The sequence below is a fragment of the Bacillus rossius genome, chromosome 8, assembly GCF_032445375.1.
Source record: "Bacillus rossius redtenbacheri isolate Brsri chromosome 8, Brsri_v3, whole genome shotgun sequence".
Lineage (NCBI taxonomy): Eukaryota > Metazoa > Arthropoda > Insecta > Phasmatodea > Bacillidae > Bacillus > Bacillus rossius.
In genome coordinates this window covers 58,263,308-58,276,643 of record NC_086336.1, presented here as the reverse complement: position 1 = coordinate 58,276,643, position 13,336 = coordinate 58,263,308, and the positions used below count along the sequence as shown (strand labels likewise).

At 39.4% G+C, this 13,336-nt stretch overlaps 1 protein-coding gene across 1 annotated transcript; it reads right to left on the bottom strand.

Moving 5' to 3' along the window:
* Positions 1–728: 728 nt before the first annotated feature.
* On the bottom strand, positions 729–13,244 carry LOC134535022 (S-adenosylmethionine mitochondrial carrier protein homolog). The gene is made up of 5 exons (XM_063373850.1): positions 13,116–13,244; positions 12,717–12,873; positions 11,085–11,471; positions 8,675–8,813; positions 729–1,046 (listed from the first exon to the last, which is right to left on the bottom strand). Exons 1-5 carry the CDS (start codon positions 13,149–13,151, stop codon positions 923–925), a joined length of 843 nt encoding a protein of 280 aa, XP_063229920.1. The 5' UTR covers positions 13,152–13,244; the 3' UTR covers positions 729–922.
* Between the last annotated feature and the right edge of the window lie 92 nt (positions 13,245–13,336).

Below are 13,336 nucleotides of genomic sequence, written 5' to 3'. Positions count from 1 at the left end.
GACGAACTGCCAGACTCTCTTCTCTGTAAAATACTTGGCTGATAATGTGGGTATTAATAATGGTTCCGAATTACTGTGTGTTAAATCCGGCTTTACTATATTAGTCTTCTCAAAATTAACGTGGCAAGATGTAGGGGAAAAAAAAATTCCATATAAATAACCATAAAACTTTACATAAATCCTGAGGAAATTTTGTCCTCGCCAGAAGAGAAAATCTTTGTGTGTTTGTATATGTGTTTTTTTTTAACTCCTAAAAGAAAATGAACCACTATTTAATTTTTGACAAAATAATTTTTTTTCCACTTAATAAACCTTTAATTTGTAACTAAAAAAAACATTTTTCATTGGCATTTAAAAATATGAATTTATTTTGTCAAAATATTTTTTTCTGATGCCATTTGGCAATTGTTATTGGAGTTGTAAGGCAATATATTTAAGACTTCATAAAAAATATCAATCTGGAAAAATATTTTTTTTTAACATTTAAAAATAGTTTTATATGTTTACATTATCAAACAATGCAGCTTTTAATGAACTACTATTAGCAAATGTAATTTCCTCAAAGGTTTTAGACTATCTTGCAGCAGCGCAAGCCGAAATGAGGGCCAGCAATCTGAAGGATGAGACATGCTGCAGATGACTAGATGCACCCAGCTACTTAACCTGCAAGGCGGTGTTTCATTGTGCGTGCACTACTGGTTTGCCGATCAGCAATCCAAACAACTGCATAAAAAACATACATATGTGACTATATTTTAACCAGGCAGTTACAAAATGGCGTTTCATTCCAAACAACAAGCAGAAGAATACCAACAGTGTTCGTACAAAGCAGATGTTTACAACTATGCTGCTTGTCTTGTTGCTGTCCGTGAAGGAAATGTACCGAAACAGGCGTCTAGTGCAATGCTGCGTAGACGATCGATCACGCCTCCCTTCGGCCCCAAGAGTAGCCGGTGCAGTACGTCTTGGTGGCCTCGTAAGTGCCGAAGAACACAGCGCCACCGACTGTTATCCACGTCACCCTTGGCACAAATCCTGCAAACAGTCTGCACACACATTTGTGATTCAATACTTGTTTGGAGCTCCTAACCTCATCAGAACGGTTTCAAGAGAATTTATATATTATTATACTATTTATTTTATATATAACTTTTATGGTTGTTCATCACGTTATGGCAAGATAATGTACTGTGTTATGAATTCCTTTATAAAAAAAATTGTGAAACTCAAAACGTTTAAGGGGTCCACCAATCGAGAGGTGTAATTGTATCGGTGAGGCAGGATGATTAGTGTGACGTTAGGTGGTGTTATGTTTGAGTGGTAACCATAATATTTTGTGGCGGAGAAATGAAGATAAATGAGTAACACAAATCCCTTTAGTGCTTTCAAGAATCTGTACCGGATGTTTCATGCCTAAAAATAATTCTAAAAACCTCTCCTTTTTTTTAGCCATTTTCACACTTATAAAAATGCAGTTTACAAACAAAATAAGGAAACAACTACTCATCCGGTTTTTTTCTGAAGCTCTGCACACTGTGTGTGTCCAGGTAGGTGAGTTTTTTAAGTCAAATGTAGCACATAGAAGAACCCTTTTATAACATTCTCCAAGGGGCCAGAAAACTAAAATGCTATTAGCAGGTACTACATTTCCTTAAATTTGTTTGATCTTGCGGTCATTCAGCTATATCATTGAAATTTTAAACAGTATTCATTATTTAATATTAGGCAACTGACATCTATTTGTCTGAAACATAACCACCATGTTTATTAAACTCATGACAGAGCAGCTTCAAGAGTTATCATGATGGAGTGGAGTGATACTTCAAGTTTTTCACCCTTTAAAATTAGAGTGGTATATCATTTTGGATTATAATACTATAAGCTCTTATATTTAATAAGGAAAAAAAAATTTATCTTTTACTGTATTTACCTTAATTTAATGCTATGATTTTTTAAGTTGGGGCCACATTATAGTCGCAGTACACATCAACTTTAATTTTATTTGTGGTCTCATTATGCACAGACGATGAAACGAGCTGTGCGTATATGTTCCTTGCGTATATACATCACACTGTTATGTATCCAGATCCGTAGACAAATTTTATAATAAAATGATAAATACAAATTTAAGAATTATTAGTATGTTTACACTAGGTATGAAAGCTAATATTTGTATTACCATTATTGTATCACTACAATATATAATTTATAGGATCTACCCTGTACCAGACTGAGTTTTGATCAAGTACACGGATTAGGTCGGACACATAACACTCAAGTGTTCTTAAATATAATAAATGTTTAGTTAAGATGTCTATGTTTAATTATGACACCAAACAATTTTTAATTATTATTTCCTTTAAGGTTAAAATATATTTTAATTCCTCGGCTATAGTTTAATCTCAGGGTAGCATTTCTTGAGTTCTTTCTAAGGAGACTGCTGGGGGCCGAAAATGACTTGACTTCTTTCAACAGAAAACATATTATCCAGAAAATATTTGATTCATTTTAAATTATATTTAATTGTCAGCTTTTCTTGTTAAAAATATCACCGATTTCACTTTAGACTGTTACTTATATGTATATAATTATTGAATCTTGTAGAACCCGAAAATAAATGTAATAAAGTACACATACCACATCAGCAGGATGAACTTACAATACGAACATTGTTTCTTGAATGAACTCTACTACAATTCCTTTGGTATTTCCCAATAGATAGGATTAGTAATATTATTTTCAATCTTCTCGGCATTAATTACATACATTTTCCTTTTTAGCGTCCTTAGCAACCAACTTCCTTTTTCATAAACAAACTTTCCAAAGAATAATGTACACATGGACATGGTTGTCTTTGACCGCAACCATGGAGTAGCAAATAAAAATAATTAATTGAATCACATGCACAATTTGTAAGATCACTATGCACCGTAACGGTACATAATTGCCGCTTCTGATAATGACACAAAACAGACTATGTCAGCACACAGTAATTCGACTATGGAGTTTTTGTGTTCATTAACAATCTCTAGAATCACATTAACCGTGTACACTCAACTGTATTACTAAATAAAAAACGTACTATCGCTCGGGCGATCAACACACACTGTAACATAAACATTCACAACAATGGGTGATGTCTGTCCGAAGCAATGTTGTCTCTCGTTGCACGAAGACGTACTGCATTATACAGCAGCATCTGACACCATGCTCTGCATATCCTGCGTTGATGTTCAAAGACGACGACACAAACAAGCAGACATCACGGTGCACTCTTACCTCCATGATGAAAACAACAGTGTACCTGGGTAGAGGCAATGGTACAGGTCGATTGGCAGTGTCCTGACAGTGGACACCACTCAAGCAGCTTCCTGCGTTGACAGGCAGTCACTAGTCGTCAGCCTCGGGGTGATGATAGTGATTCTGGTCCATGCGTCGCTGCTGCCGATGACAGGCGCCTCTCCCAGGCGACAGCGCCATCACCGCGACGAAGCACGTGGCAGCGATCCGTGCCGCTTCCGCCACTTGGACTCACAACCATCCGCTGATCGTCGTTCAGATACCCATTATACAAGTCTCTTAAATGGTTTTTGGGTTTAATGGTAGGTGTCCCAGCACTTACATATAACTACCTATCACACACTTTGAAACATAGCGTGTCCCAATTTCGACATTAAATGTGTCTACTTGCACTATTCCTTGAGCAAGTCTTACACCTACACAAAGCTTCTTTTCTTGAAGTTGTCTGGTACAGAATAGATCTTTTTTTTTTTTTAACTAAATTAAATACACTTAATAATATTTAACACTAACGTTGTGTTAGAATAACATAATAACCTAGGGTCAAATTTTTTTATTAGCTTGTCAGCTGAGGAAAAAAATATGTAAACAGTGTATAGTGATGCGTTGCGTTGACAAGGCGAATAAACGCTTTTCGGAGGCGTTGTAAATACCGTACACCTTTCGTGTGCTTCTTAAGATAATTAAAATGTTCAAATTTTTCAATCCAATCGAAATAGTGTCAACTACGAGTGAGGATATATATATTTTCTTATTTCACTGGATACCAACTGAATCATCATCAAACAAAGTAATTACTCATTCTTGACAGTGTATTTGCAACTGTGTAGTCTCTTCCTTTATTTTGCAGATAATATTGATTGATTTATAGCCTGATAGTTACGATGTTGTTCTAAAATACGCTTTTCGTCAGATCACAAAATGTAACAGGCGTTATTGAAATATACATGTGAGTAAAATTAGCTATCATCATATGATAAAATCTCGTCAAATTAAATAATACTGGCTCTCGTGCTTGAGTAGTGTACTAGTTGATACCGAATAGTTTCTGTATATCTTGACCTGACGTGTTAATGCCAAACTCATGGTTTGATCACAAATCACAGTAAATATAATCTATGCTTTAAGTCCTCGGACTTCGCCGAACTGTGACATAATATTCCGTACGCAGGTGGTATCACACCTCACCTATACGTCGGACATCGACTGGAAAATACTTCAGCCGACACAAAAAAAAACACAGTCAGTCATTAATTCCAGCGACTCGTCGGCACTTATAACTACTGTACCATACTGTTATACACGATGCAGCTGAATTTTCTCTCTACTCTGGAGAAATATGTAGATAATTAAATTTTATTTAACTGACCATACTCAATTGTTTACTTTCATAACAGATTACATTAGCATTGTGTTGACATCTATTTATCTCACTATCGGAGGCTTATATTCGCGTAATTGAGCAATATTGTATCTACCAATTACACGCTTAGTATCTACCTCAGCTAGCGTATAGCAATTTTCATTGATGACTTCAGTAATCACATATGGTCCAGTGAATAGTAAGAATAACTTGCTGGTTACATTATATCATTTCTTGCTAATATTGGATGTCTTACGAAGAACTAGCGATCCAATTTCGAAGCTACTTCTCTTAGATGCTGGCTTTCTTCGGCATCTTGTTGCTGCGGCAGACAGTAGTTTAGCCTGTACTAGCTGATGGACATCTTCGCTCGTAGGTAGGTCTTCTCTTGATGATTTCTCGTCTAGTCCAGGAAGGTAACGCGGGTCTATCGCATCGGAACGGTTCAGACAAAGGATTTCAAATGGAGTTAACCTCTTTCCAGGTACTAGGGTCTCGGTCCGGGGCGATATTACCTTGACCCGTTCTAGTTTAACGTCTGGTCACCTTCCTCTCTTCCGTCGGTTACTGTAGATGTAGCAGCTCCTGACGGCATCCATATGCCTGCTTTGTTGGCATTATTTACAGCTGTTTGGAAATTTGGAGCTGTAGGGTTCAATGGCTCGTTCCTAGAAAAATAGCCATGTTGTGGTTGTGGTGATAATGTTGAAGTGAACGGTGGAGGAAATGTAGAAATGATTTGTTTACTGTTCGAGGCGTACCCTGCTGTTCTGGGGCTGAGATGATCTCTTCGTACAGTAGGAGACTGAGATAATGGCTGTCGATCTTCCGTGCAGTGTCTCGACGCTTGCTGGTATTCTTTTGTCCCGTGCGCCTTGCGTGAATCTTCATATTCATCATCGGAATAAGCTCGCCGTTTCTCGTACATGGATTCCCTGGAAGGCTGTTGTTCTGGTGTTAGTGATCTTTGTCGGTTGTCGCTCCTGCTGTACCTATTCTGATGGTAATCCTCTTCATGATCATTACTGTACCACTTATTGCGAGACCACCATGTTTTCCCTTTGTATGCAGCCTTTCGCTGGTGCTGGTTTGATTGTTGATAATTTCCCTTGAAATTGTTTCGGTGCCTTGGTCGTTCTTCCTGGTACTGCCAGCGTACGTAGTTTACCTCAGCTTTTCGTTCATCCTTAGGTCGATTATCTCTATTATGCCAATAGTTATGAACGGGGGTATTTTTCGAATGTTGAACAATGTCGTGGACAGGATTATCGCGAGGTGTTTGTGTGCGATTCATTTTCTCGAGTTTATCAAAATTTAGTAGTTGTTCTCGGAAATCATTTATTTCTCTGTATGTCCTACCAGTCAATTGCAATTGATATTTTATCGGTAATTGCGTCAGTATGGTGGCGATGAATTCGTCATCCGTCATCTGCAAATCCAAATAACGAGTGCGTTCAAACATGCTGGATACATGAGCTTCTAGCGACATTCCTCGCTTATGATCATACCGCTCAGTATGTAGTTGCGCACGCAAATTATCCTTAAGCTCCAGTATTGCTGTTTAAACGATTCTCTGAAATGTTCGTATGACGTGATCGTAGTGTTGACCATCTCCCACCAATAAAATGCGTGACTCTTTAAAGCAGTGTTTAGGCATTTTAATTTTTCTGTGTCCTGTAGTCCAAACGTTTGGGCGTATTCCTCAAACTTATTAAGGAATCTGATAGGATTTTCGGATGTTTTTCCGGAAAATGTCGGCATTGCCTCAGACCAATGGCGTGCCGGGTGATGCATAAGCGTGGCAGGGTCTATGTTTGGGGTACTGACGGTATTACTCAACAATGCCTGTCCTGAAATATGATCATTTACCGCTGTTTCAGGAATGTAATCGACTCTAGGTGCTTGAATAGGTGTAGTATTATTTAGTGTTGGTAGGGGAGGTGACATATCACAGCTTATTTTGCTTAACCGCCGCTCCAGCTCCTTAACCTGGTTTCGTAACAGTTCAGTGTGACTACTTACTGTTTCGGTAGCTACCTGGATGCAGTTAGTTCCTAGAGCATCTACTCTGCTGTGAAAAGTAGCAGTAGACTCTTCCACCTGCTCTAACCTCAAATTCAGCTGTTCTGCCTGCTTGTGTATTTCAGACCTCAGTAACATATGGTTGTGCGTGCACTGGTTCTGAATTTCTTGTTGTTTCTCCTGAGCAGCAGTTAATAAAGACGTGGTCTTCGTTTCTAAAATATCAAGTCGCGACTGTCCTTGTGATACTCGTTCATTGAGATGTTCAATAGCAGAATTCTGTTCTGCTATTTGTGCCCCTAACCTGTCCTGTAATTCTCCAATATCCCTCTGTACGTTACTTAGACCATACTGAAAATCAGCACGTAGGCTAGACTGACCACTGCTCACCTTAACCTCTAAACCATTTATATCAGATCGTACGCTGTTCAAACCAGACTCTAGGCTAGATTGAAAATCTGACTTAAAACTAGCCAACACTTGTTGTAATATTTCCACGGTAATTACCGGTGTACGTGTGTACTCACTATTTGCAGTAATAGATCTGCCAACATCTACATTACTATCGATATCTTCACCTTGAAATTGGTCATATAATGTAGGGTGTTGAGTGTTTACTATATCATTGTTTTCTAACAATGCATCTGGCTGTACAAAAGCGTGAGATAAGTTTGGTTCGTTCAACAACGGCCGCTCCACCTCCTCGTTTTCCCCTTGTCGTGTCATCAATGCACTGTCAATGCCAACATCATTAACATTATCTACTATACTTAGGTGATCCGAATTTGCAGTCAGATTTTCGCTACTTGATGATTGCTTTTCTACATTTAATTCTTTATCAGGATGCATTTCAGAGCGATTTCGCAGACAATATCCGGCGGTAGTTTGTCTACACATAGTAAATTTAGTGGGTTATACCACACAAAAGAATAATAACTATCAACCAAATCAAATCACTTTCTGGCTTAATATCGAGCCCCACGTTGAGTTGACAAATTTTTATGTGCGTATATGTTCCTTGCGTATATACATCACACTGTTATGTATCCAGATCCGTAGACAAATTTTATAATAAAATGATAAATACAAATTTAAGAATTATTAGTATGTTTACACTAGGTATGAAAGCTAATATTTGTATTACCATTATTGTATCACTACAATATATAATTTATAGGATCTACCCTGTACCAGACTGAGTTTTGATCAAGTACACGGATTAGGTCGGACACATAACACTCAAGTGTTCTTAAATATAATAAATGTTTAGTTAAGATGTCTATGTTTAATTATGACACCAAACAATTTTTAATTATTATTTCCTTTAAGGTTAAAATATATTTTAATTCCTCGGCTATAGTTTAATCTCAGGGTAGCATTTCTTGAGTTCTTTCTAAGGAGACTGCTGGGGGCCGAAAATGACTTGACTTCTTTCAACAGAAAACATATTATCCAGAAAATATTTGATTCATTTTAAATTATATTTAATTGTCAGCTTTTCTTGTTAAAAATATCACCGATTTCACTTTAGACTGTTACTTATATGTATATAATTATTGAATCTTGTAGAACCCGAAAATAAATGTAATAAAGTACACATACCACATCAGCAGGATGAACTTACAATACGAACATTGTTTCTTGAATGAACTCTACTACAATTCCTTTGGTATTTCCCAATAGATAGGATTAGTAATATTATTTTCAATCTTCTCGGCATTAATTACATACATTTTCCTTTTTAGCGTCCTTAGCAACCAACTTCCTTTTTCATAAACAAACTTTCCAAAGAATAATGTACACATGGACATGGTTGTCTTTGACCGCAACCATGGAGTAGCAAATAAAAATAATTAATTGAATCACATGCACAATTTGTAAGATCACTATGCACCGTAACGGTACAGAGCTCAAGCTGGGCTCTCGGAACACACTGACTGTAAGTGTGCACCCTGACCGAGAGGCTGGGATGCCGGAGACACGACGTACCCTCGCACGCCGAGCTCTCTGTAAACCGCCCTGAGGACCGCCCGCACTTTGAGGCCGTCGCCGGGCGACCTGGCCTTGGCGAGCATGATCCTCGTCTTGGCCACGTCCAGCGGCGTCGTCACTCCCGCCGACACGCCACCTGTAGGAAACGAATGGGAGTCAGTGTTTCAAGGATGATGTGAAGGAAAATGGCTTACCCAACACCAATATGCAGTCAAAAATAACATATTTGCGCCACGGACTCTGCAGCAATGCTAGGAGGAACGGGTTAGCAAAGAGCAATGAAAATGTTACATTGAAATGCATGAAAACAGAATTACGCCACGGACTCGGTCGCAATGCTAGGAGGTTCAGGTTAGCAAAGAGCAATATAAAATGAGCGTAATGGGACACAGCAAAACGGGACAATGTGCATAACGGGACACTTTTTCGTGCATGCAGCCGGCGTTCATCGATTTATTAGACGTCACGTCAAAATATTAAAATATTCTCAAATACAATCATTGGATTCAACGTTGGGCAAGGGAGGATAATATATATAACTGTTAAAAGTCATATTTTAACACTTACATGGTTTCATGCAATAGTTGTTTCATGTTAATGGTTATAAATAATAACTTAACTATAACCAAAATATAAGGTGTAAGTGGGAATTTTTTGGAATTTTTTTTTTGTAGTGGTTACAAGTATTAGCAAATGACCACCTGAGAGTACTCAAAATTAAAGCTTCGAGTCTAGTTTCTTGGTATTAATCAAACTCGGGCATGATTGAAATAGAAAAGAAAAAAAAAATCATAACTAAAGCTAAAATTAACAAGGTATAAGAAAATTCTTTATAACTACTCTTATTACTTTATTAAGACTGGAATGAAGTGAGTAGAATTTAAAGATATAGACTAACACATGTGTTCAAATTAAAGATGATCATGATTCAAATTAAATTTACCTACTCTTTGTTCAACTTGAATTGATTTTTAATTTTTAATTTTTTGCTATGGTTCCTTGTTTGAAAGCTGGCTGATGCAATAGTTGGCCGGTTACGTAAGCTCTGGAGAGAGACAGAGGTTGCTTGAGTGTGAGAAAAAAATTTGTGACGTGTCGCCATGCACCAGAATTGGCTGATGTTTTTACTATGTAATTTTGTGATTGGTGGGAATTAGGTCCAATGAGCACCCTCGGTGAAGGAGGGTGGCCAAGGGAGTCAGTCGTCATCTGTGCAAGGTACCAATAGGTCATGTGACAGGAGTTGGCTCAGAATTAACGTACTAATGTAGAAGCAGACAATTATGCAGCTGTGATTCAGGCTACGCCTAACTTGAAGCTTTTTTGACATTTTGAATTAGAACTCGTTCAACCACAGCCCTCTGTAACAGCCCAAAACAACGATCAAGTGATTTTATCAATGTAATTTTTTGTGGTCGGAAGTGGCAGCCAAGGTGTTTCCTGAATTTATTTAAAGGATTAATAAAAAATCTGTAAAAATCAATTTTTGTCCTAGAGAAGTTATTTTAGCAATAAAACATCGACATTATCAGTAATTTTGAGATCTTGAATATTACTTCAATGCCGGATGGTTTAGAGTTTTAACAAGATCTGTACTTTTTTTTTAAGTTTTTGAACCATACAGTTTTCTTTAAGCCAGAAGTTAGAATACTATGTATGAGTAATTAATTTTTTTCTAATATAAATGTTAAAAAAAAAATATGACAAATCATTTACAGCTAATACCTGTCACTTCAATTACGAAGTGTATACAGGAAAAATGAAAGTACCCTTAATACCCATTTGCTTCGTGCTGCAGCATTTGCTACATTATTCTTTTCGTTGAAACATCCACCATGCTTACGCAAAAAAATAGTAAATTAAGTGTTAAATACATGTGAGAACGTGAAATAACGCTGCACAAAAAATTTTTAAAAACAAGAGAGAGAGAGAGATTTACTACATATATGATGCAAATTGCCTTACGCAACAAAACCATTTCCATTAAATTCACACTGTAATAACACGTTACCACTGCCATTAGACTTAAAAGATAAAAAAGAGTGATGCAATTGGGAAAATACGTTGGACGTTTATGCGAGCCCGTGGGTTACCTCGAGGTGGGTGACATTTGACCGAGTGTACGTATAACTACGGAGTTCATCCTACAGGGCATTGAACCCGCAAATTTTTCCAGTCCCCAGCTATATCTCAACGCTCCTCTGAAACACACGTACCGCACTTGGTGATTACTAGAGACCGGGAAAATTCGCGAATTCATCTCGCGACAGGCTAAATTACAAATAGTTATAGCTCAGTGCTGCCTCTGCTATTTGGCTCGCAACTCGCCTGGATGCCTCTGGGCCAATGAGAAACACCCGACCAAAGCTTTATCGAAGCTCTAGTGACCTGATTGGCCGGCACGCACCTGCCACGGCGCCGCACGCCGCCACCTCCGGCACGCCCAGGTCCCGCCGCCGGCGCCGGCGCCAGCTCGCCTTCAGCAGCTCCCACAGCGGGAACTGCAGCGCGGCGAAGGGCAGCTCGCGCAGCACGGTGCTGGCGAGCCCCCGGTACAGCCCGCGCGGGCCCTCGGCGGCGAGGGCGGCGCGCAGCACGCCCAGCGGGGAGGGGGCGGCGGCCCCGGGGCACGCCTGCGAGCGCTGCTTCACCACCTCCGTGGGCACCTTGGCGAGGCAGGACGCCACCTCAGCGGCGCAGGCCGCCCCCACGTGCGCCAGCGGCCGGTAGCGCTCGCCGGCCAGCGCCTCCGCCCGCTGGCTCACCGCGTCGTACGTGCAGAAGAACAGGCCGGCTGGGCCACCAGGCTCACTCAACCACCCGATACACTGCTGTCCACAACTACTTTACAACAATTCTCATTGTCATAGCAGATAAGGGAGCATCCAACTTGGGAGTCGTCCATTAATCACATGATGTTTTTTTTAGCAAATTTTTAACCCCCCCTCCTCCCTAGTGATTTGTGGTGAGGTTTTAAACTCCCTCCCCCCCCCCCCCCCCCCCCCCAACAAATCACGTGTATTTTTTCGGTACAAAATATTTTTAAAAATTTCAGAATATTATTTTTAAATATAGGTATAATCTAATTTAATTCTGGAAAATTAAGCACAGCATGTATATTCAGCGCCAAAATCACAGTCTTACTGGCAACTGGCAAGCCGAGCCGGGTGGTTCATGTTGCGGCGGGCAGGGATATTGTTGCCTGGCTACGGCGAGTCAAGGTTTAGTAGAAATTGCGAGAAAAAATAAACACACGTGATATCTCTCTACACCCCTCCTCCCCCCTTGTGATATTTCGTGATATTTTCGAACACCCCCCTACCCCCCTTCCGAGCCTCACGTGATTAATGGACGATCCCTTGCTGGTGAGCTGAGTGGGGTAGGGGGCCGGAGGTGGTACATAAGCTGGGATGGGTAGCCTCAGCCTCTGTGTATAGCCAAAAGCTCTAACGCCCTTCCCGGTTGCGTATGCGGCGTATCCGCATCCATGCCCTTGGGGGCCCCAGGGCGGTACCAGAGGTGCTGAGGACTGGGAAAGTAGGTAGTAGGGGGTAGCTAGCTCCCTTGCTAATTCGATTAGGGGTGTAGCACTAATAGACCGTGTCCTATGTGCATGCTAATGGGCCAGCTAGCTGACTAGCCGGGACCTCAAGAGCTGGCCTGCTTCATGGCCTCTATCAATATTTAACTGGTTTAATAAAATGCATTTACAGGTTTTTCAGGTTTATGTGTCTCCTTTTTTTACATTTTTCTGTATTGTGCATCAAATTTTCTTTGAACTGCTGTGAAGTGTAAACAAAAAGGTTTCACTGTATGTTTAGATGAGGGTGTATATCACATGGATGAATGGGATAAACCCCACCTCTCCAAATCTATCATTCCCACAAAAAAGAATAAAAAAGAAAGAAATAATTAGAAATTCAAAGTATGCTTGTGTATTTAGATTAGATAATTAATTAATTTTTTTTCAATAATTTTACATTCAAATAAAAATTCAATTTAAAAAAAATGCAGTAGTTTAGAAATACTCATAAGTTACCTATTGGTGCAGAACCGACGACAGCTGGCCCCAGGCCTCTGTACAGCCGGGCGAAACCCCCGGAACTCTTGAAACCAGCTGAGCTCTGCAGACGGGTCTTGATGGTGTCCAGAGGGAACAACGAGATGTCGACCGCCAAGCCGGCAGCAGCTCCCGCCTGGAGACATCCTCAGATAACAAACATTTGTGAAACTGTTAACTCTCTGAGCAGTGAACCGTCAGACGCAGTTTAACTCCCCAGCGGATGACACGAAGCTCTGTAAAACTTGACTTTAAAAAACGATATTTTCAGTTTTTTATCTCCAAATTTTTAAGGCATGATCAAAATATTTGCATTATAAAACAAAATAATTCAAAATTAAATTTTTCATGACAGTAAATTGGTTAGGATAAACTTACAATTAAAGATGTAAGGTACGAAGGTTTTGGATCCATTTTATTGGGGTTTGACGTTTATGTTACAATAAAAGAAGTTTTGAAAGCATTACTCTATTTTGCACCATTATTCAAAAATGTTGTTTACACTCATACAGCTGATTAGCAAAAAAAAAAGTATATATCAGGTTGATAAACGGGAGAATATTAAAAATAACAGAAATATGAAATCAAACTTCCAAGAA